The following is a 21,504-nucleotide window of genomic DNA, read 5'->3' as shown; positions in this document are numbered from 1 at the left end:
TGGGGTCTGACTAAACTATTGTAGAGCGGAAGTATTACATCTCTATTCTTGAATAAAAAGCTTCTTTTAATGAAGCCCAACATTCTGTTCGCTTTATTTGCTGCATCGATGCATTGATGTGAGAATTTGAGGTTTGACGCGATTTTGACTCCCAGGTCCTTAACGCATTGAACGCTTTTGAGTTTAACGCCGCGCATTTCGTATACGTATACGATACCAGCTCCAGCCTGAGCCGACTTCATGCTCTGAACAGACTATAGCAGCGAACGGCGCGGCCTGACGAGGCTGGAGCGGAGTCAGCCTGCTTCTCCCCAAGGCTTGGGAGCCATGTTGTGGGTGCCAATACCATAGATACATTCAAGAAGAGGTTAGATAAAGCCATGGATGGTGAGGTAAGGTGAGGTTGAGTGTACAGGAGCTGCCTTGTATAGGCCAACCGGCCTCTTGCAGACTCCTTACGTTCTTATGTTCTTACATAAATAAATTTCAAAGGTAGGATGGGTAGTATTAGGACAGCGGAAGCTACCCTGTGTAGGCCTACCGGCCTCTTGCAGACTGTTATTATTACTTAATTGCCCCACTAATTTTTTAGGGGTGAAACACACCGGAGAAACCACCTAAACTATAACCCACTGAACTTTTCCTTAAACTGCAACTTTCTTCCGTAGGAATGTCAATATCAGTTCGACAAAGTCGCGGGTGTCAAGGGAATATTAAACAGAAGACGACTTGGTGTATTGCGAAAAGTCTTCTATGATTCAACGCCGAGCCTTGTGAGGTGTTGCAGCTTTGAAGAAAAGTCGCGCTGAGGGAGTTTAGTCAACCGTTACTCGAATTTCCAATTCTCGACAGGCGTGCCCCGACGCGGGACACAACCAGGGATTAACAGCTCCACACCGGTACCCATACTCCTGACCCCCTAACACACACATACACACACGCTGGCGGAGCAGCAGGCTTCCCAGTGCGAGTGGTGCCGTCAGACCGATAGGCTGGATGGCTCGCCAACTTGCAGCAGCCGGCGGGGCCGCCTCTCCCCATTTCGCCCCACACACCGGTATGAGCGGCGCCGCAGCAGTAACGTGACAGCGGCACTGCAGCAGCCTCCGCAGACAGACGCAATGTCGTTGCCACCGGCACAACAGCAATTCAAAGATGAGCAACGCTGACAGCAAACAAACAATAAGTAAACAACACCTAACGCGGCTCTCCTTATCCTGCAGACGATGAACAGCTGTGGACCGTTGACCCAACGCCCCCGTGCAGGCGCGCACCCCGCTGGATGTGGGCGGCGGTCGCAGGCGTGGTGGTGGTGGTGGTGCTGGTGGCGGCTGTGAAGGTGGCGATGACGACGGTGATTACTGCGGCGGCGCCACGCCTGACCCTCGACAACGCTGGTAAGTATGCATGTATACGTGTGCAGACAAGAGTAAACACACACGCACATGCGCACGCGCGCACGGCCCTCATCCCCGCCCTCCTCCTCTTTCATCTCCTACAGACGGCGCCGCGGGTGTGGGACTGCTGCTGACGGGGACGCCGCTGGACGCCGACTTGCGCGGCGCATCACTGCTGGCGGCGCAGCACAGTGACGCGGGCGGCGTGACGCTGCTGGAAAGCCCCGCCGCGACAACAACAGAGGCCGTGGCGGCGGCCTACCAGGAACTGAGACGTGAGGGCGTGCGGGTGTTTCTGACGGGCGGCGACGCGGCGCAGACAGAGGCACTGTGCCGCAGCGTGAAGCAGGCGGGGAGGGAGGCGCTGCTGGTGGCGCCCGCCGCCGACGCGGCCTCCCCCTCCTGTGGCGGCGAGGGCGGCCTGCTGGTGATGTCCCTGGCGCCGCCGCCCGCCGCCCTGCTGGCCGCGGAGGTGGCGGCGATGGCCCAGGGCGGCCTCGACCGCCTACTGCCCGTCCTCGCAGAGCCCACTCAGGGATCCGCGGGGGCGGCGCCCCTCGTACCCCTCCTCACGGCCGCCGCGGCCCAGCGCAACGTGAGCGTCGCCGCGCCCGTCTACCTGGACGCCGCCCACCCATCCACGCCGCGGCTGCAGCAGGCGCTCGCCGCGCTGCCCGGGGCCGCTGTCTGGCTGGCCGCGGGCCGACACCTGCCGCAGCTCATGGCCAAGGTGGGGAGCGCCCTCCAGGGCCACCTCGTCATGCTGCACGCCCACCCATCCCACCTCGCCGCGCTGTTAGAACACCCCGCCGCCCGCGCCACCGCCGAGGCCTGCGCCGCCACCACCGTGCAGTGGGCGGGGCCCACCACGCCCGATGCGCCCGCCCACCGCCGCCTCCTGGCCTCCCTCTCGCCTGCCGACCCGCTGGCCGCCGCCCTCGCCTACCACGCCGCCGCGCTGGCCTCCCAAGCCGCGGCCCTCGGCGGCGCCGCCAACCTGACGCAGCTGGCGGCCACCCTGCTGGGGGAGGAGGGCGGCTGGGGCGCCGCGCCCGCCCAGGGGCACGTCAGGCCGACGGCGGCGTGGGCGGCGCGTCTGCGGCTGGTGGAGCGGCCGCTGCTGGGGAAGGTGGTGCTGCAGGACTCGCCGTGGCTGCTGGAGGGCCTCAGCAGGGTGGAGGAGGAGGAGCGGGGGGCCGCGGGCTCGTCCTCCTCCTCCTGGCGGGTGAGCAGCGGCCACGCCCCCGCACGCCTGCTGGCGCGGGAGGAAGTGTGGCAGCTGGCGGAGCACGCGGGCTGCGGCGCCCTGGCCAGGGTGGAGGTGAAGGCCCACGACCCGCTCACCCACCGCCCGGTCCTCGCCTCCTGGCCCGCCCAAGCCGCCCCCGACGCCCTGCTCGTGCCCAACGCCTCCCCGCGCGGCTTCAGCGTCACGGCGAGTTGCCACGCCCACGGTGGCAGGGAGGTGGAGGTGGCGTGCCGGGGCGCCGCCGCGCACAACGAATCCCTCAGCTGTGTGGTGGCAGAAGCAAGCAGCGGCAGGCAGCGGCGAGAAGTCAGCAATGTTCTCTTTCCCCACGGTATTCTCGACTTGACATCACCCAATGGAAAGGACACTGATCCATTTATAATCCTTCGGAAAGTCAAAGGCCTCTTCAAAAATGCAGACTTCCTTCCCTTTCTTGCCCAGATCGGAGGCTGCCTCGGCTCGGTGGCGGGCTGCAGCTTCTGCTTCATCTTCATCCTGTCGCGTAACGTATCTGTCACCCCAGGCGTGTGCATGGGTCCGTGTGGAGTTGGTGTATCCGGTGCTTGTATATCACTGTTTGCCAAGGGCATTGAGTACAAAAAAGGTAATGTTGAGTACAAGATGGTCCCTGAAACCGTGATCTGCACGGAGCTGTTCACGCAGGGGCAGCTTTCCTGGGAGTCTTACATCGCCGACGCCGCCTACGGGACACGGCTGGCGGGAAAAGACCCTCAGGCCCTGCGCGGGTACCAGCTGCTGGCGGGGCCCCTGGTGGCCGCCATGCAGCTCAGCCCCACCCTCACCGGCCTGGTGAAGACTCTGGCGCGGCCCTGGATCAGTCACATGGAGTACGAGGAGGGCATGGCGGCGTTCGACAACCCACTGGGGCACCTCATCACCACCCTGGGCCTGCCGCTGTGCTCAGCGGCAGCACTGCTGCACGACCATTTCCTGGTTGTGACCGGTCTGCTCGCCCTCACAGCAGCAATCACCCGACTCACCCGCAAGTGATCTTGCGATGGCCCAAGAAGCAGATAAAGATGCCACAAGGCCTTGTGCTGCAGGGATCCCTTTGGCTCGCTAGAGTGTCCACCTCCCATCTCTGGGGCCTGGGTTCAAAAAATGCAAGGTCGAGTGACGGGTAAAAAACTTTTCCAAAATATATCAACTACTCATGTACTTCGAGAAGTGAAAATACCATCCACAACACACCGCCCTTCCCTCCTGCAAAGACCATGCCAACACAACCCAAAGATTCCAGCAGCAGCATGTGCCACTGCCTGCTGTGCCCCTGAGCAGCTGCAGCAGAGGACAACTGTGATAGATGTGCCTTAACTATTTTTTATTGTAGTACATGCAAATATGAACTATCACCATCCATATTCATTTATATTCTTTGCGTCCCATCCCACGTACACAGTGCCAACAGGGCAGGAACATAAATCCCAGTGATCCTCTGACAAGTTTAACATTCCTCCTTGACACACTTACCCTGCCCCACGCCTCACACCCTCAGTGTAGCATTTCAGAACACTGTCATCCCTTGTGTGCCACTTGAAAATAATGAAGGTGACTCAGTAATCCCCCGAGCTGGGTAGCCAAGACACAGAGCTCTGCCAGGGTTACAAGAGAGTGCTGCCTCTCCCCGATAAGTTGCAGTAAGCTGGGATTGAACTCACAATGTCTTGGTTTCAAGCTAAGTGCCATACCCACCAAGCCAATTATTTATTATCTATATATATTTTTTCCTATTTATCTACATTTTATTACATGTATAAGGTGTGCTGATATTTATTGTAAAAAGTTTGCTGAACAATAAAGTCAGAAATAATTCCTTTATTTTTCCTTCAGAGTTTACTCCCATTCATGCTTCATATGCACTCACGTTATCACCATATTAATATAGAAACGCTGCTTCATATTTCCCTACCGTATACCATCTAAGATACGCTTAGTCACATGTTCATAGCAATTAGCTGAACAATACGTCCAACCAAACGTGGCTTTCTTTATCCTCAGCTGGTGTCCCTAATGAGGTGGTTGAAGGGCCGTTTCATGCAATTAATAGTACTCAAGAACCTGAACCAGAAAATCAGCACAAGTCATCCCATACAGCCCTCCTAGACCAAGGCTCCTCAAAGTACTGGGGTCTGATGGGCAGCTCAATGGGTTGCTGCTTCTCCACAAACATATAATAGCTGAATTCTAGACAGCAGGGGGAACTAAACTCTTCGTAGTTTAAGAGGGATGCCAATGGGTTGTCAGCGAAAGGGAAATGCTCAAAATATAACTGGACTGAAGTAATGAAAAGTTTGAAGACGAGTGCTCTAGACTGACCTTATCTTTGACCTGGTGTGAATGTCTTTCCACTACCTGTGCTTCCCTTGACCTTGGTGGCTGCTGGAGGGAAGGGAGAGGAGATAGACTAAGTATTCCCAGCCATCTTCTACACATACTAATCTGTTCATGTTCAAGTCCCGCCCATGCCAGCCCAGCAACCTCCAATAAGGCTTTGACCTTCCCCAGCATCCACCAATCAAATGCAGCCTGAGTTTGAGAGGGGGCATGACCTACTGGTGGATTGGCAAATAATATAAGAACATAAGAACGTAAGGAGTCTGCAAGAGACCAGTTGCACTTGATAATGATAGGGGTTAGAGATGAAAGGACAAAGTAAGCAGCTAACTTATCCTCCTCCCAGACATCTTTATGAATAAGAGATTAACTTAACATAAAAACTATTTATCTGGATTGAGTTGCTGCTGGTAATGGATGTATAAGATTGTGAGCATCAACTCCCTAAGCCTTTCAAATCTCATTTAACTCAAACAAGACACAACAAAATATCCCCAGCTTTACCAAACTAAAGAGAAATGTCATCAAATCAATCCAACTACCAAAACAGAAAACAGCAAACCACTGTGGGTCTGCCTTACTACACCTCAGAGTAAAGTTTCTATATCAATGACAGACAAATTAGCACCCTACCATCTGTTCCATCTGTTGAAGTATAGTGGGACAGCTGTCAGGAGTACCAATAAGTTAACAGTCTCCTCTTGAAGTAGGTGGAGCAAGGCTTTTCAAGAACAGCAGAAAGTTTCACAGGGTCATATTTTTAAACATTTCCGGGCTCACACACCCACATTTGATAAGGCTTTCGTAGGAGTTGTGGGTATTTCCATGGGTAGATTTATGACCCTGGTGGTAATATGACAAAGCTCCTGTACCATGAACGTGAAAAAACACTCATGGGAACCTCTCTGATAACCTTTGTGGCATTTGGAAATATTTATTGTGAAAAGGGAGAGTCTGAGAATGCCACCCAGAGTAAGGTTGGTATTATGTCACTTTCGCTTCTCAAATCAGCTATTTCTAAAGTTCAAAGAGGGGATCAATCGGGTTCTAATGAGAGGTTCTTCAGGTTCTAGGTACGGAAGAAGGGTCAGACTACCACCTGGGTCATAAAACTACTTCTGGAAATGCCCCAAACTCCTAGGAAAGCCTTGTCAAATAGGTGAACTTTGGTGATGAAATGTTTAGTAATATGGCCCTTATCTGTGTCCTCTCTTGCTTTCCAGAACCTTTTCCAATATCACCAACAGATAAGTGAGGAACACCTATTCTTGTCTGGGGAAACGATGAGACCATGGCCCCATAATCACTTGTTTTTATTGGTCTTTACATACAGTCTCTGGGGCTTGGCCGGGCCCTGAAGCTGGTAGGCATGGAGGTGTTCCCTTGTGATCACCAGCACATACAAGTTGTCCCCAGTGGTGTGGAAACTGTGTTCCTGCCGACCCCAAGACACAAGGGAGTCGGGGTGGCCGTACACCGTCAGGCTCACCCAAGGCACAGCTGCTTCATCCCTCTGTGCTAGCCAAGACCTGAATATGAGGCACAAATGTTACAGGTGAATCTGAATGAGTCTGAATTTAAATATTTTGTAAAGCAATAGAAGTTTAGCTTTTTCCACAAATCATGGTAATTTTTTCAACTCTTACAGAAGTATAAAAGCTTAGCCAATTTTAAGAGCTAGAATTTACACACCAAAACTCCAACCCAAATAGTTACTGAGATCTAACCTGTCAAATCTGAAATCAGAGTGAGGTAGAGAGAGGCAGTAAGGAGGTGGAGACTACCCCCACTGCCTGGGTTCAAGCTGTAATCCTCCCTCCTGCCTATCCAGCACGTGGCTCTGATAGGTTGGAAGGGACCTACATCACAATGAGGGCACAGCATGTGAAAGCCAGTTTTTACTAGGACGTTTGTGATCATCATTCCGCGCACAAGAGGGTTAAACTCCAACCCATGACCCTAAACAGTGAAGCTACAACAAAAACGAAAAGCTGTCAAGAGAAAGACGTATGATTCAACAAACATAGAAAGAAGGACACCCGGTCTTTAACCCAAACACACAACCACAAAACTGACTATATAAACAAGGGGAAAAAGGTAAGAGAAAGATATACGAGTCAACAAACACAAAAAAAAGGTATCCGATCTTAAACCCAAACCCACAACCGCAAAACTGACCCTATATAAACAAAGGCAGAAGGCAGCCTAGATATACAACTCAACAAACACAGAAAAAAAGGGCATCTGATCTTAAACCCAAACCCACAACCCCAAAACTAACCCCACAAATACATGGACAAAAAGATCAAGAGAAAGACATATGACAACCAACATATCCCATAACACATTGCTACTAGCCTGCATGTCCACCACTAACCTGAGGTGCTCGATGAGGAGGTGGATGAAGCTTGGAGGGAAGAGGCCTGAGCACTGGGCCAAGCAGAGGTTGTGGACAGGCGTTCCGTGTCTCGGCTCCACCACGCCAGATAGCACAGACTCCTCGGCGCTTCTGTGTGAGGGGAGAACAACTGCGACTTAACTCTCTCTCTCTCTCTCTCTCTCTCTCTCTCTCTCTCTCTCTCTCTCTCTCTCTCTCTCTCTCTCTCTCTCTCTCTCTCTCTCTCTCTCTCTCTCTGTTGCACACAAAAAAGAGTTCTCCTAGTAAGACGATATCAAGAAAAGAATAAAATAAAATGTTTGTCATGCATGGGAACAGTGATTTTATATTGCTTTATTACTTTATAGCCCTTAATCTGTCTGTCTCCTTACCATACAAAGATAAAGAAAGGTAAATAAGAATAGAAAATAGAAGATAAGAAATAAAAATGAAGTAAAAAAAGCCTAAAAAATCCTCTTGACAGGTAAAACAAAACTAAGTGAAATATCCAAACTTTTCAGACTAACCAAGAAAAAAGAATATAAGAAAATAATAAAACAGGCATAAGATATAAGAAACAAGAAATAGAAAAACTCCATAAAATTCCTCCAATAGAAAAGAAGTTAGAAATCCCAAACTTCCCAACCAACAAGGAAAAGAAATAAGAATATAAGAAAATGGAAATAGATAAGAAATAAGAAAAACTAAATTAAAAAATGACTGAAAATCCTCATAACAGAATACAAAAAAATATATACTTGAAAAATCCTAAACTTCCCATCCATTAAGGAAAAGAAATAATAAAATAATAAAAAGAAAATAGATAAGAAATAAGAAAAACAAAATTAAAAAATGACTGAAAATCCTCATAACAGAATACAAAAAATATATACTTGAAAAATCCCAAACTTCCCATCTATTAAGGAAAAGAAATAAAATAATAAAAAGAAAATAGATAAGAAATAAGAAAAACAAAATTATAAAATGACTGAAAATCCTCATAACAGAATACAAAAAAATATATACTTGAAAAAACCCAAACTTCCCAACTAACGACACTCTTGCTCACAGCTTTATGCCGAGCGCCTGACAGCCTATCCACTCCAAGAGGTCCTCTGGTTCCGCTCTATCTTCTGTCTCCCCCTTCAAGGCCTCACTCTCCTCCTCAGTCAGGCCAGGCAGGGGCATGAGCACTTCCCCTCGCACCTCCTGCCCCAAGGTAGCCGCACACTCCTCCACGCTGTAGCCGAGGTCATGGAAGTACTTGGCAATGGATGACGGACATATGCTGGGGTCTGATTGAAGGGATGGAAGAGATGTGTTATTTCTGTGCTATCTTTACAATTGTTTTCGGGAAATAAAAGAATAAAAAATAAAAATGTGAAAATGCTGAGGTCGTGGAAGTACATGGCAATGAAAGACGGACATATGCTGGGGTCTAGTTGAATGAACAGAGGGATGTGTTATTACGATGTTTTCTTCACAATTATTTTTGGAATATATGAAGCATCCGGAAATAGGACATAAGATACAGGCATTTTTTCCTAGTTTGCACTGGAAAAGCCAAGCTACACATCCCAGGAAGAACATAAAATAAGTTGCTACAGAAAGGAAGAAAATGAAGACTCATTGGATGATTAACTGAAGAAACCACTTAGTTCTTCACCAGTCAGGAGCTCCAAGATATAACAGAAGGAAAAATGCCACTAAATCAAGAGAGAAAAGTAGCTATGAAGAGGAAGAAATTAGAAATGAGACAAAAATACTCATTAACCCGGTAGCAGCGACGGGCCAAATTTGTTGCTTTACCATGTAGCAGCGACGGGCCAAATTTGTGGCTTTACCATGTAGCAGCGACGGGCCAAATTTGTGCCATGATATAAACCCCCCAGAATAGATGATACATAATCTGGTCAGAAATGCTTTGCTATATATTATGAAGTGGTTTGTATGAGGGTGATTTTTTCTCATTTTTCTTGCTTAGAGGGACCATTGAGAAACATGATCCCCGCTGCTACCGGGTTAAACAGAACATAGAAGCTAAAACATACCACTGGGGAGCCACAGGAGCCAGACAGAGAAGGCGAGGGGGAGCTGAGTAAGGGCATTCAACACCCGCTGGTAGTGTGGCTTTCCAGGTAGGAAGTTTGGGTTCTTCAGGTCAACTTCAACGACTGAAAGAAGGATGAAAACACTGAAATGCATGTAAAAATATATCAATAGCTAAATAAAGGACTGTCCCAGAAGGTTCCATTTCCTTTCAATGAGTATTTATGTTTTAAGAATGTAAAATACCGTACCTTTACTACTAGAAAATAAAAAATAAAAAATATGGCTGAATTGTGAATAGGGTAAAGGTATGCAAGTCAAATTGTACTATACTTTTACTAAGAATATGTAAAGCACAAAATGAATAACAAAAAATAGTTGAATTACGGGTATATATGCTAAAACTATATATAAGTCAAAATGTACTATCTATTTACTAAGAACGTGTAAATAGAAGATATTGAAAAAAAAAAAAAGAGCGAGAAAAAGAGAGAGAGGAGCCACGCCACTTACTGTATTTCTCTGGCGGTGTGCGGAGGATGGTGGCCGAGAGCTTCCCGCTGAGACCCAGCTCCTGGTATGTGAGTCTGTCCAGCAGCAACCGCAGCGTGCCGTCAGGAGTGAGGGCGGCGGTGTTGTCCAGGTCCAGTCTGGTGTCGCAGCTCAGGGCAATCAGCTGACCTGCACATGGTGGGGAGGGGGTTATTTATTTATTCATTATTTATTTACAACAAGGAAGGCAGCTCAAGAGTAAAAAGTAAAAACAGCAACATAAAAGCCCACTAGCCACCTGCTCCAACAAAAAAATGAGGTCACAGTGTATAGAAATAATAAAAATAATGAAAATGATTATATGGAGTATCAAAATAAATAACAATACCTAGTCAACCTGCAATGTACACAAACTAAAGCTTGTTATAAATCAGGGCAAACAAACATTAAAGATAAAGCTGCTTAACCCAGTAGCAGCGGGGATCATATTTCTTAATGGTCCCTCTAAGCAAAAAAAATGAGAAAAAATCATCACTCACACAAACCATTTCATAATATATATCGAAGCATTTGTGATCAGTTTATGTATCATCTATTTTGGGGGGTTGAAATCATGGCACAAATTTGGCCTGTCGCTGCTACCGGGTTAAAAGAATATACAGACATTCAAAATAAAACAGAAAATTTAACAAAATTGCATAAGCAGCACACACACTAAAAAACTATTATCATTTCATCCAGTTCATAAATTATACATCAACAATAAAATAGAGCTTACTGATGGATTACTATAACTTCATATATCCATCCCCCTTTTTAGTTAAAGTTCACAAGAAGAAGGTTAGTTTATCCATCAACAGAAGTTAAGTTCATCTATACATCCCATTCCTACCTCTGTTCAGGAAGGCTTGCAGGAAGGCTGGGGCACACAACTCATGGAGGTGAAGGTTGCCGATCCGGTAGTACTGTGTGTCCTCTGTTAGCAGCTCTCGGAGGCTTGCTGGGAGCGTCGGGGAGTCAGGCATCAACAGGGACACCTTGCAGGGAAAAAGTAATACATGTTAAAAAAGGTGATTCAGCACATAAGTATTAAATGAGGTAATACACAACATATTCAGTAAACTTAATGACAGAACATCAGAAAAAAATGTTATGAGACAACAAAGAAAAACAAGTAAATAAAAAATACAATTAGAAAGACAACCTTAAAAACAAGTAACCTAACCCACCGTACACATAAGACATGTAATTAAAAAGAAAAATATTCCCCGTACTCATATCTTCTTGTGCCTCAGTAACCTCTTTTAGCATGGCAATCACATGGGATAGGAAGAAAGTAGAGTGGGGGAAGGATTAAGGGGAGTAGAGGAAAGAGTAGATGAAAGAGTAGATGCCATTTCATCCCACACTCTCCTTCTACCCTATTTGACTTAATGGAGCTACCAAAGGGACAATCAAGTCTGAGCTTAAAGTAAGGTAATTAATTTTTGGCCTGCAACTTTCCATAATGGCCATGCTTATTTTTTACATCAATGGAAGCAGATGAAGGACATTAAAAACAGAAAATAAAAAAGCCTTCTAATTGCTGTTAATAGTACCCAGCAAAACAGAACAGCACCGTGCCTCCCACCTTGGTGTTGAAGGGGTGAGTGTCCACCACCCATCGGCAAGGTATTTCTTCCCCATCCCCCCACCGGTAACAGCCGTGACTCAGCCGACACTCCGGGGCAGGAAACTTTATCACCTCAGGGTTGTGCATCTTCGTTTTCTTCTTGGTGTTCCTCCCAAGCCCCTCCTGCCTCAGTCCTACATGGCAAGAGAATAAGTAAATGTATACAAATAATAAATGCAAAATACATAAGGGAATATATAAAGTTAACACTGCGTCCTCCCTGATGCTGTATTAAACTCAAGCCTGGTTTGAGTACGGTATAATAGGTTAGAGAGTGGGTTGGGTCAGCTTAAACTCAGCCTCAGGTTAAGGAGGGTGGTTGGGTCAAGCTTTTGTCTGGGTTATGTTAAGGAGGATAACTTCAACTTCACCTTGATTAACTTAACCTGGGGCAAAATTCGACCCAACGTGAGTTTAATAAAATCAACCCACGGCTGAATTTAAATATGGGGGTTGAACTTCCCACACACACGTCCGTGGCTGCAGCAATGCCTGGACGCCACCACAAGGCCACAGTTCAGCTGCCCAGTGTATAAGCAGCGGGCTGGTAATATGCAGGTAATGGCCAGGAGAGAGGTTTCTTCCTACACACGTGGAGGAAGCAAGAAACGTGACAGATTCTCTCCTCGACATTATTCCTTGTCTCTCGTCAATCTGATTATTGTTAATGAAGAGTACTGTTATATTAGCGTGCCCGTACCTCACTGCATACCTTGTTCACTACTCTCCTACTGCCATGAGTGTCCCGTCCGTGTGTGTGTGTGTGTGTGTGAGAGACGTTTGTTGTTGTTGTTTAGGGCCGCGGGGGTAACGTTTGTTGGACCGCGGTGTTTTGGCGGCGCAGTCTGCCAACCCTGCCGACACACACACACACACAGAATGGATGAGTATTTCAGAGATTTCAAAATATATAGAGAAATGTGACAAAAAATACCACATGACCATACAAGTGATATTTATGGACGAGAGAGAGAGAGAGAGAGAGAGAGAGAGAGAGAGAGAGAGAGAGAGAGAGAGAGAGAGAGAGAGAGACTTTCACCCATAAAATAGGATAAAAAGTTCATTCCACAGAAGCACACAGTAAATCAGCCTATCCTTAGAGAGCGAACTTCTTTACTATGAATAATTCTGTCAAAAGAGGAAGACAAAAACAAGTCACAAATTGGGAGAAAAAAAATTGCCCTATATATAATTAACAATAAACTTAAAACGACTAATATTGCATTGTTGAGAAAGGTAAACGGTGCATGGGAGACTCATATGAAGTTATTAGATATATGTAGTGCTTCATAAGGATAATGTCAATAAGTTTAGAAGCAACTGTGGTGATGTCACTATAACCAATGACTTATTAAAGGAAGAAAAGAAATAAAGAAAGGAGAGAGTGAAGGATATGAGAAATATAAAAGGAAGAATGAATCACAATATTACTGAGAGAACGAAGGAAGGAAGGAAAAAAATAAGAAAATGAAGGAGGAAGAGGAATAGAAAGTAAGAATGGAGGAGAAATAGAGAAGGAATAGAGATAAAAAAAAAAAAGATGCAGAAGAGAGGAAAATAGGAAAGGAGGAAGAGGAGGAAAATACATATATGAACATCACTTTCTTGTTTAATTAAGGCCATACAGATAAATGAGTCAGGCACAGTTGCTATACAGAAATGAGAAGGAAAATATACATGTAAATTATTGTACAAAGTGAAGAAATTGCAAAGTTACATCTTAAAAGGCGTAAATAAATCAAACGTAAGACTCGGAAACCTTTAATTATATCAGTCAAGTATAAATCATCTGGATAGAAATATTTCCGACAAGCTATTTGAAACTATTTATACAAGGATGTCTATCACCACTAACAATCTCTCTCTCTCTCTCTCTCTCTCTCTCTCTCTCACACCACACACTAAACACCTTTTTCGCCACTTGAATAGGGAAACTAAAATAAACTAAAGCATTGCAATTTTGTACATAAGATTCAATGCCTTTTTTTGTTGTCACTCAAAATCGCAAACATACAGATAAAAACACAACCGCACACACACACACACACGCCATAATAATTACTACATAGGTACATGAGATTTTGGTATCATTTACTCCTTTGCAAACTCCATCGACTCGCTAAACTTATAATCCTTGTTTGCACTGCTTCCTAAAACTCACTCACTCACTCGATCACACATTTCTTAACCTCCAGTGATTCTCGAAGGTCACACACTCATTCACTTCTTTAGACTGTCTCCTGCATATTAATCCCTCCCTCTCTCACTTCACCCATTCACATCTTCATTGTACTCCATTGCTCTCATACTTCTTTAAATTAACTCCTTTATTTTACTTTTTCCCTTACATATCATTCACTAACTTCTTCAGCTTGACTCGTGTAATTCACTTTCTCCCTGCCTAACCCTTTACTTCCTCACCCTTCACACACTCAAATCACTCACTCCTGGATTTTACGACCCTACCTCGGACACTTCTTTGAATTAACTACTGGATTTTACTCTCTTCCTAGCCCTTCATTCACTCACTTCTGTAGATTAACTCCTACGATTCCCTCTCTCCCTGCCCCTTCACATTCATGGAGTTCTGCATTTTCCTTCATCCCTCTCACATTTCTTTAACTCAATTCTTGCATTTTACTCCCTTCCTTACCCTTCATTCCCTCACTTCTTCAGATTAACTCCTACAATTCCCTCTCTCCCAAGCTCTTCACTCCCTCACTTCTATACATTCATGGAGTTCTGCATTTTCCTTCATCCCTCTCCCATTTCTTTAACTCAATTCTTGCATATTACTCCCTTCCTTACCCTTCATTCCCTCACTTCTTCAAACTAACTCTCACAATTTATTATCTACCTAACCCTCCACTCCCTCATTTCTTCACATCCATGGTCTCCTGCGTTTTGCTTCCCGAGAGGACGAGATAAGCTGCTCCAAGTTGCCGCTGCTTCTCCCGCTGCCGCTCCAGTGTCTGCAGCGGTGTGTCGGAGGAGCTCATGTGCTTCATCAGCAGCTCCTCGTTCCACTTCTTCATCCTCTTCTCGGTCTTGTTCTTCCCGGAGCCCTTGCCGTGGAACTTGTGTGAGAGGTACCTGGCAATGCAATGAGGTTTGGTTAGAAAAGAACTGAGGTGGATAAATCAGAGACCTGTATTCTCTAACATTTTGGGCTTACACGCACGCACGCACACACACACACACACACACACACACACACATCAACATTAGATAAGGCTTTCATAGAGGTTAGTTGACATTTTTAGACCAACTGAAAAATGTAACATTTCCTTTATAGATCTCATTTCCAGGTCCTTCTAAACCTGAAACTGCTGGACATTACAAGCTTTCTAAATATGTGAAAATAAGGAATTGGAGAGTAGGTAAGAATGCAAACATATCCTTGGAACAGTCTGATTGAGGAGACATTCAGAGCTATGAACATCCATGAATTGAAAGCTAAGTTAGGCAGAAACAGACATGGAGACAGGACAACACAACCCTAGCTACAACCCTGAACACTAGAAATAGGTAAATACAACCAGGTAAATAAACAGCAATAAAAGAGCGATTAGCGGGCTTTTTTTCCTACACTTTTTTTTGTTTGTGTTGCCCTTGAGCTGCTTCCTTTCCTGTAAAAAAAATAAAAATAAATAAATAAAAAAATACATAAACAAACACACACACACACACACACACACACATACCTGAATGCCTCCTTAGCGTTCAATTTTCGCCCCTCGTCGTCCACATACTCCAGCTTGACATCCGGCCTGTACCCATCCTTGTCCTTGAACTCCGTCACCGGGCCCATGTAGCGCTCCCCTCGGCCGCGCCCCCTCTCGTCATCCATCGTCTTGTCCTCAATGCTGTAGTGAATGGCCCTGAGGTGCTGGAGGGCCGCGTTGGCAGGCTTGGACGCATTGGTCTTCTCCAGGTATCCTTTCTTGAGGGCCAGCTTGAGGGCGTTGGCCACCCCCTTACTGGCGTCCGGTTCCTCCTCCAGGATGGGCACCGTCATGCTGTCGGTGATCTCCACGCGTGTGTCATCTATCCCCACTTCCTCCCAGGCTCCTCGTGGCTCCTGGACCTCCTTCTCCTGTGGGCGGAAAGGTCAGTGAAATTTTGGAAAGGTTGGTAGTTTTTAGAAAGGACAAGTAACTACAGTCGTCCCTCAAATAGTACGGTTTCGGTTTTATGTTGATTTTCATCGAAGATTTTTTTCGGATTTTTAAATTTCCCGATCAGCAGGAAATTTAAAAATCCTTAAAAGATCTTCTATGACAATCCGTCTAAAACCGAAACCAAACTATTGGAAACCATACTATTTGAGGGACAACTGTATTCAGCTTCACTAATCTGGCCAACTACCTGAAAAAAATGATAAATCTAACCATGCACGCCCTACCTTAGGTGCCTGAAGCTGCAGCATAGACTGGTCATCCTCAGCACGGTTCCCTGAGAGGCCATAGGTGGGCAGGTCCCCAAGGGTGCGGCAGAACTCATCCGTAGTGTTGAGCGTCATGAGCAGGTCCTCCTCCTCCTCCTCCTCCATGTCCTCCTCTACCTTTCTGGCTGCGTTCCTCTCCTTCACCACCTCCAGGATCCTCTCGCTGCTTGGCTGGTTCTTCTGCGCCAGTTTGGCCCTCCTGGAGCGTGCCAAAGCCTCCTGCAGCTCTATGTCATCTTGCTCCACATCTGGCACCTCCTCCGTGTCCCCAATCCTCTCCTCCTTCACCTGCTCCTGCTCCTCCAGTAGTTCCTTGAGGCTCAAAGATCGGAACCCACTACCAGTGAAGCCGCTAGCCTTGCCTGACCCTTCCTCAGCCTCAGCCTCGTCCCCGTCAACCTGCATGGCATCTATCCTGGCCTGGCGGGCGTGTCTGGACCCAAGGTGTACCAGGGAGCTGTCCTCTTCCATAGGCTCCAGGTCGTCAACAGTGAGCTTCTTCTTCTTCTTCTTCTTGGTCTTCTTCACCTTGCGGAAGCTCACCATCTCGTTCTCGGTGAGGTACTCGGCCGCCAGCTGGGCCTGAGGCATCTCCAGGTTCTGCAGCCGCCGCAGTTTGGCTATGCGCCGTACAGCCTCGGGCACGTCCTCCTGGGTGCTCGTCATCCCACCCGCACCCAGCCTGAAGCTCTTCCTCTTCTCGCCCTCAATCTCCTCGTCGTACTTGGTGAGCAGAGTGCGCTGGATGATGTTACCGGCAGCGTCCACCTCCGGCGCCTCGTACTCCACCTCGTCAGGCTTCTCCCTCTTCCTCTTGAGGTTCTGGAGGAGGAGGAGAAAGAGGAGGGGAAGGTTGTCAGTTATTATTGCCATTGTAAACAGAGAAATATTTTTGAGATGAAAGATAATTGTTCTGAAAAGAAACTGATCTACTATTTCATGCATAGAATCTTAAAGGCTGTCAACAACACACACACACACACACACACGCACCTTCTCGGCCCGCTCATCGTCCACAATATTGACGTTCACAAGTGCGTCCTCCTCCGCGTCCAGGATGCAGCTGTCCTTCAGGGTCAAGATGGTGGAACTGCCATCCTCAAACCTGCCCCAAAACACAAGCACACATTAGCAAGCTGTATGGGATGGGAATACACAAATCTGCTTTAACCTCTTCACTGTGGATTTCCTACAAGAAGACATCACCAAAACAAAAAGTGGCTGCTACAATTCAATGAAAAAAAATGTAGTCATGCACCTTGGGAGGAGATATCCAGCATACCAGTACCACATGGGAAACACTCCACTATCCACCACAGAGGCAGAGAAAGACCTGGGACTATATGTTATGAAGCTACCAGTGAAGGCAAAATCCGTGCCAATTGCAGCGGACGGGTTAAGTCTGTCAACACACCTCGTCATCTCGTGTTGCACCTGCAGTCCATACAGGTTCTTGCGGCTGTACTTTTTCATCTTCTGCTCCGACAGGTCCTGCTCCACCAAGTCCCCAATGCCAAACTGGGCGTCCAGCTCCTCCAGCATCTTACTCTGTGGACGGCAAGTATTAAGGGGATGGTGTGAGTTAGGTCAGCTTAGGTTAACCCCTCAACTACGGATTTCATACAAGAAGACATCACCAAGCTACAGGAATGGAACAAAAAGTAGCTGATATAATTGAATGACGAAAAATTTAAAGTCATGCACCTTGGGAGGGGATATCCAGCATACCAGTACTACACGGGAAACACTCCACTATCCACCACAGAGGCAGAGAAAGACCTGGGAGTATATGTTAACACCAGGCTACCAGTGAAAGCGAAATCCGTGTCAATCGCAGCGGACGGGTTAATACTCCCCTCTACATATAGCCTTTGCACTGCTTCTTTTCACCAGAGTAAGAAATTCTGGCCCCTCATCCCTTACCTTCTTCTCGGCAAGCGCCTTCTCCTTGGCCAGCGCCCGGGACTTCTGGACCCAGGCAGAGGCAGACTCATCATCGCTGTCTGACTCGGCAAGCTTCTTCACCTTGCTCAGGGACTCCTTGATGCGCCGCTTCTCACGCTGAGCTGCTATCTTCTCCCTCAGTTTTTGTACCTGGAAGACATGTCATTCATCAGTCATGCCTCATGCTATACTAACAGTGCCTTATCCATACTGCTTTCTGTCTTATCATGCATACTTGATGACTCCAAAGTATTATACAAATGCAAACAACTGTACTAAGATGCTGAGGCTATACTGGGAATCTTAACCCCTTGACTGCGGATTTCCTACAAGGCATCACCAAGCTACATGAATAGAACAAAAAGTGGCTGCTACAATTCAATTTAGAAAAATGTAAAGCCATGCACCTTGGGAGGGGAAATCCAGCATACCAATACCACATGGGAAACACTCCACTATCCACCACAGAGGCAGAGAAAGACCTGGGAGTATATGTTACCAGGCTACCAGTGAAGGTGAAATCCGTGCCAATCGCAGTGAACAGGTTAATGACTCCAAAGTATTATATGAATGCAAATAACTGTAGTGAGATTCTGTGGCTATACTGGGAATCTCATGTGAATATAACCTAAAGAGAAAGAAAATCTACAGTGACATTGCTTAAGAAATATGAGAACAGAATTTGGCCTAAAAAAAGAAAATAGAGGGCGACATTGCTCAGGGAAGAAAATATAGACAGTTGACCTGAAAAATAAAAGATAATCTAGAGGGTGACACTGCTCAAGGAAGAAGATGGGGACAGTTTATTGGGTAGCAAGTCACTGCAGCAACGTACCTCCAATTTCTGGGCAAGGCTCTCAGCAGGCTTGTGGACGAATGTCTCGCCTTGGCTCTCAATAAGCACGCCTTCTTTGTGGTCTCTGGAGGGATCTTCTTCCTTCACAGGACCTGAATCAAGCTGCAAGAGAATAATCTTTTATCATTATAGATTGAAGCTGTCTTTTTCATTCATTCAATCATCTTTGACGCTCCTAGGACCTCGCACCAGGGAATGGCCATGGCAGAAGAGTTTCCATTTCTCTCTATCCAGACACTCCCTCCTTGCCTGCTCAAAGTTTCTCAAGGATCCTTCACCCCTCTCCCTGACATACCCCTGCTATCTTCTGATGAATAATAAGAGCTTGATATAACCTTACAATTCCAGCCCAAACTATAAGTGTTAGTACATTCTTGGCAAGGATATGCATTTTCTGAAAACAAGCTATACAGTAGTGATTTCTTTTTTTAAGTAGAATTAAACTCAAAAACAGAAATTTCCTCCTGACCTTTAGAGGCTTGAGACCCAGCTTGGCTCGTATCTTGTTGGTCTCCTCAATGGACAGCGAACTATCTCCCCCCGACGACAAGACAGGAGGTGGTGGAGGCTGGGTGGAGGGCGAGGCGGCCTTCAGGGAGGGTGGAGGAGGAGCACTCCGCCCGTGGAAAGCTAAAGAGGAAAGAGTGACAGCCTATGCAATGAGATCACCCTTTTGTATTTTCTCTATCTGCTGAGTCTATAATGCCAGACTGCTAGACTAAAGTATCCATCATGTGTTTTAATACAGAAAAAATCATTATCCTAAAGGTAAAAGCTTGGCTACCTGAGGCATAGCATTAAAAAAAAAAAAAAAAAATGAAGCTAAAGCACTGTTGAGATATTATATAAATGGGGAATATATAATCAGGAATGCACAGCCATACATACTCCAGGTATTATACTAGCTATTATATGAGCAGTGAAGGGGAAATGCTATATTCACCATTCTTGCTCCTCTACATAGTGAAGAACTTTAGAAAATGGGGAATACAGAAAAAGGAAAGCCTAGCAATATACTCATCTAAAGTTACTGTTAACTACGTACTAAAAGAAACAGTGGAGTCACAGCAATGTGTTCATCATACCTGGTCCTTCATCCTTGAGCTGCAGCAGCTGCTCCACATCAGACAGACTGTCATCACTCAGGCTGGGGGAGAGGGTGGGCGAGGGCTCCTCCCGCCTCTTGGTGCGCTGCTTCTTGTGCTTGTGGTGGTGCCTGAAAGGTGAGGGGAAGGCTTACTGTGATGACTGCAGCCCCTTGTCCAGGAATTTTATAAGTACCGGTACTTACAGACCATCTCCAGCCACCACCATTTCTTAAATGCCATAAATGGTGATCATTAGTCTTTACCAATGCCAACAACTGACGTCATGTATGATCTACTGGTCTCCAACAACACTGAAGCAAAATTCACATCAGTGGTTTGTCAATCACAGCCTTTTCATGACCCCTTATGAATTTTTTCCAGAGCAATCTTTATTTACATAATTATGCCCCAGCCCTGGTGACCTAAACATTATTGAACAGAAACAGAATAAGTCCACAACCACATTGTAAGTTGACCCCCTCTCTAACAGCGGCCCAACACCCCTCGAATGGTGGCCACACTCCCTAAAATGGCATCCCGAACCTGGTATCCTGAGACCCTTTCAGATGGTAACCTAGAGCCTCTGCATCCATCATTAACATCAGGCCAATTGTACCAGGTGTAGGTGAGCCACAGTAAGCAAAGTGAAGAAAACAAAGGAAATGAAAATAGAAAAGCAAAGTCAGTGGAGGGTAAGTGAACAGACAAACAGCTCAGGGCAGGGTGAAGTGTATAAGTGTGCACAGTTTAGTAACTAATTGTGCACAAGGAAGTAATTAAGAGTGCATAGTGAGGTATATGTGTGCACAGTGAAGTAATTAAGAGTGCGTAGTGAAGTATATGTACACAGTGAAGTAATTAAGAGTGCGTAATGAAGTATATGTGCACAGTGAAGTAATTAAGAGTGCGTAGTGAAGTATATGTGCACAGTGAAGTAATTAAGAGTGCGTAGTGAAGTATATGTGTGCACAGTGAAGTAACAGAGTGCGTAGTGAAGTATATGTGTGCACAGTGAAGTAACAGAGTGCGTAGTGAAGTATATGTGTGCACAGTGAAGTAACTAAGAGTGCGTTGTGAAGTATATGTGTGCACAGTGAAGTAACAGAGTGCGTAGTGAAGTATATGTGTGCACAGTGAAGTAACAGAGTGCGTAGTGAAGTATATGTACACAGTGAAGTAATTAAGAGTGCGTAGTGAAGTATGTAAGTGTGCACAGTAACTAAGAGTGCGTAGCAAAGTAAATAAGCGTGAAGAAGTGCCAAGGAGGACCTGAGAAGCGATACAAAGCGGAACACCTAAAAAATAGATGACCTACCTGTGGTGATGCCTGCCCTCTCTGTCCTTCTCTCGCGACCCCGACCGTGAGCGCCTCTTCCTTTTCTTCTCCTTCCGCTCCTCCCTGGACCGATCCTTCTCCTTGCTCTTCTTGGAGGACCCCATGGCGCGCCGGGGACGTGGACGATGCTCAAAACAACGGCTCCAGGCGGGGGTGAAGGCGGCAGGCGGCGGACAGCGGGGAAACGTTCCACATGTAAACAACAGCAGCGGCGCGTCTGCCTTTCCAACGGGGCACTAATA

General features: G+C 46.5%; 3 protein-coding genes across 7 annotated transcripts in view; 1 reads left to right on the top strand and 2 right to left on the bottom strand.

Moving 5' to 3' along the window:
* The window catches only part of LOC126983320 (uncharacterized), a 62,908-nt gene extending 58,430 nt beyond the window's left edge, over window positions 1-4,478 (top strand). The window contains exons 1-3 of one of the 4 annotated variants that reach the window (XM_050836014.1): window positions 542-1,057; window positions 1,224-1,397; window positions 1,502-4,478. In XM_050836014.1, coding sequence (XP_050691971.1) covers window positions 997-1,057; window positions 1,224-1,397; window positions 1,502-3,657 — 2,391 coding nt within the window. In that variant the 5' untranslated portion in view covers window positions 542-996 and the 3' untranslated portion in view covers window positions 3,658-4,478. Of the gene's footprint in view, window positions 1-541; window positions 1,058-1,223; window positions 1,398-1,501 lie in introns of those variants that run through there. The other 3 variants (XM_050836010.1, XM_050836013.1, XM_050836012.1) reach the window with 3 other exon arrangements.
* A 1,820-nt stretch (window positions 4,479-6,298) lies between these two features.
* LOC126983321 (ribonuclease P protein subunit p40-like) lies at window positions 6,299-12,436 on the bottom strand. Of its 2 annotated transcripts, none has more exons than XM_050836017.1 (8): window positions 12,304-12,436; window positions 11,550-11,725; window positions 10,812-10,956; window positions 9,941-10,108; window positions 9,430-9,552; window positions 8,448-8,673; window positions 7,379-7,510; window positions 6,299-6,530 (listed from the first exon to the last, which is right to left on the bottom strand). In XM_050836017.1, exons 2-8 carry the CDS (start codon window positions 11,676-11,678, stop codon window positions 6,305-6,307), a joined length of 1,149 nt encoding a protein of 382 aa, XP_050691974.1. In that variant the 5' UTR covers window positions 11,679-11,725; window positions 12,304-12,436; the 3' UTR covers window positions 6,299-6,304. The 2 variants fall into 2 exon arrangements, with proteins under 2 accessions (XP_050691974.1, XP_050691973.1); XM_050836016.1 differs by having other exon boundaries at window positions 12,292-12,430.
* Window positions 12,437-13,338: 902 nt separating this feature from the next.
* On the bottom strand, window positions 13,339-21,478 carry LOC126983318 (U4/U6.U5 tri-snRNP-associated protein 1-like). The gene is made up of 10 exons (XM_050836007.1): window positions 21,242-21,478; window positions 19,924-20,054; window positions 19,308-19,468; window positions 18,818-18,940; window positions 17,962-18,132; window positions 17,453-17,586; window positions 17,032-17,143; window positions 15,997-16,860; window positions 15,296-15,687; window positions 13,339-14,684 (listed from the first exon to the last, which is right to left on the bottom strand). The coding sequence occupies exons 1-10, from the start codon at window positions 21,364-21,366 to the stop codon at window positions 14,465-14,467; spliced, it is 2,433 nt and encodes an 810-aa protein (XP_050691964.1). The 5' UTR covers window positions 21,367-21,478; the 3' UTR covers window positions 13,339-14,464.
* Window positions 21,479-21,504: the final 26 nt, after the last annotated feature.

This window comes from Eriocheir sinensis, chromosome 53, assembly GCF_024679095.1.
Source record: "Eriocheir sinensis breed Jianghai 21 chromosome 53, ASM2467909v1, whole genome shotgun sequence".
NCBI classification, from domain to species: Eukaryota; Metazoa; Arthropoda; class Malacostraca; order Decapoda; family Varunidae; genus Eriocheir; species Eriocheir sinensis.
This window is presented reverse-complemented; position numbering and strand designations above follow the sequence as displayed.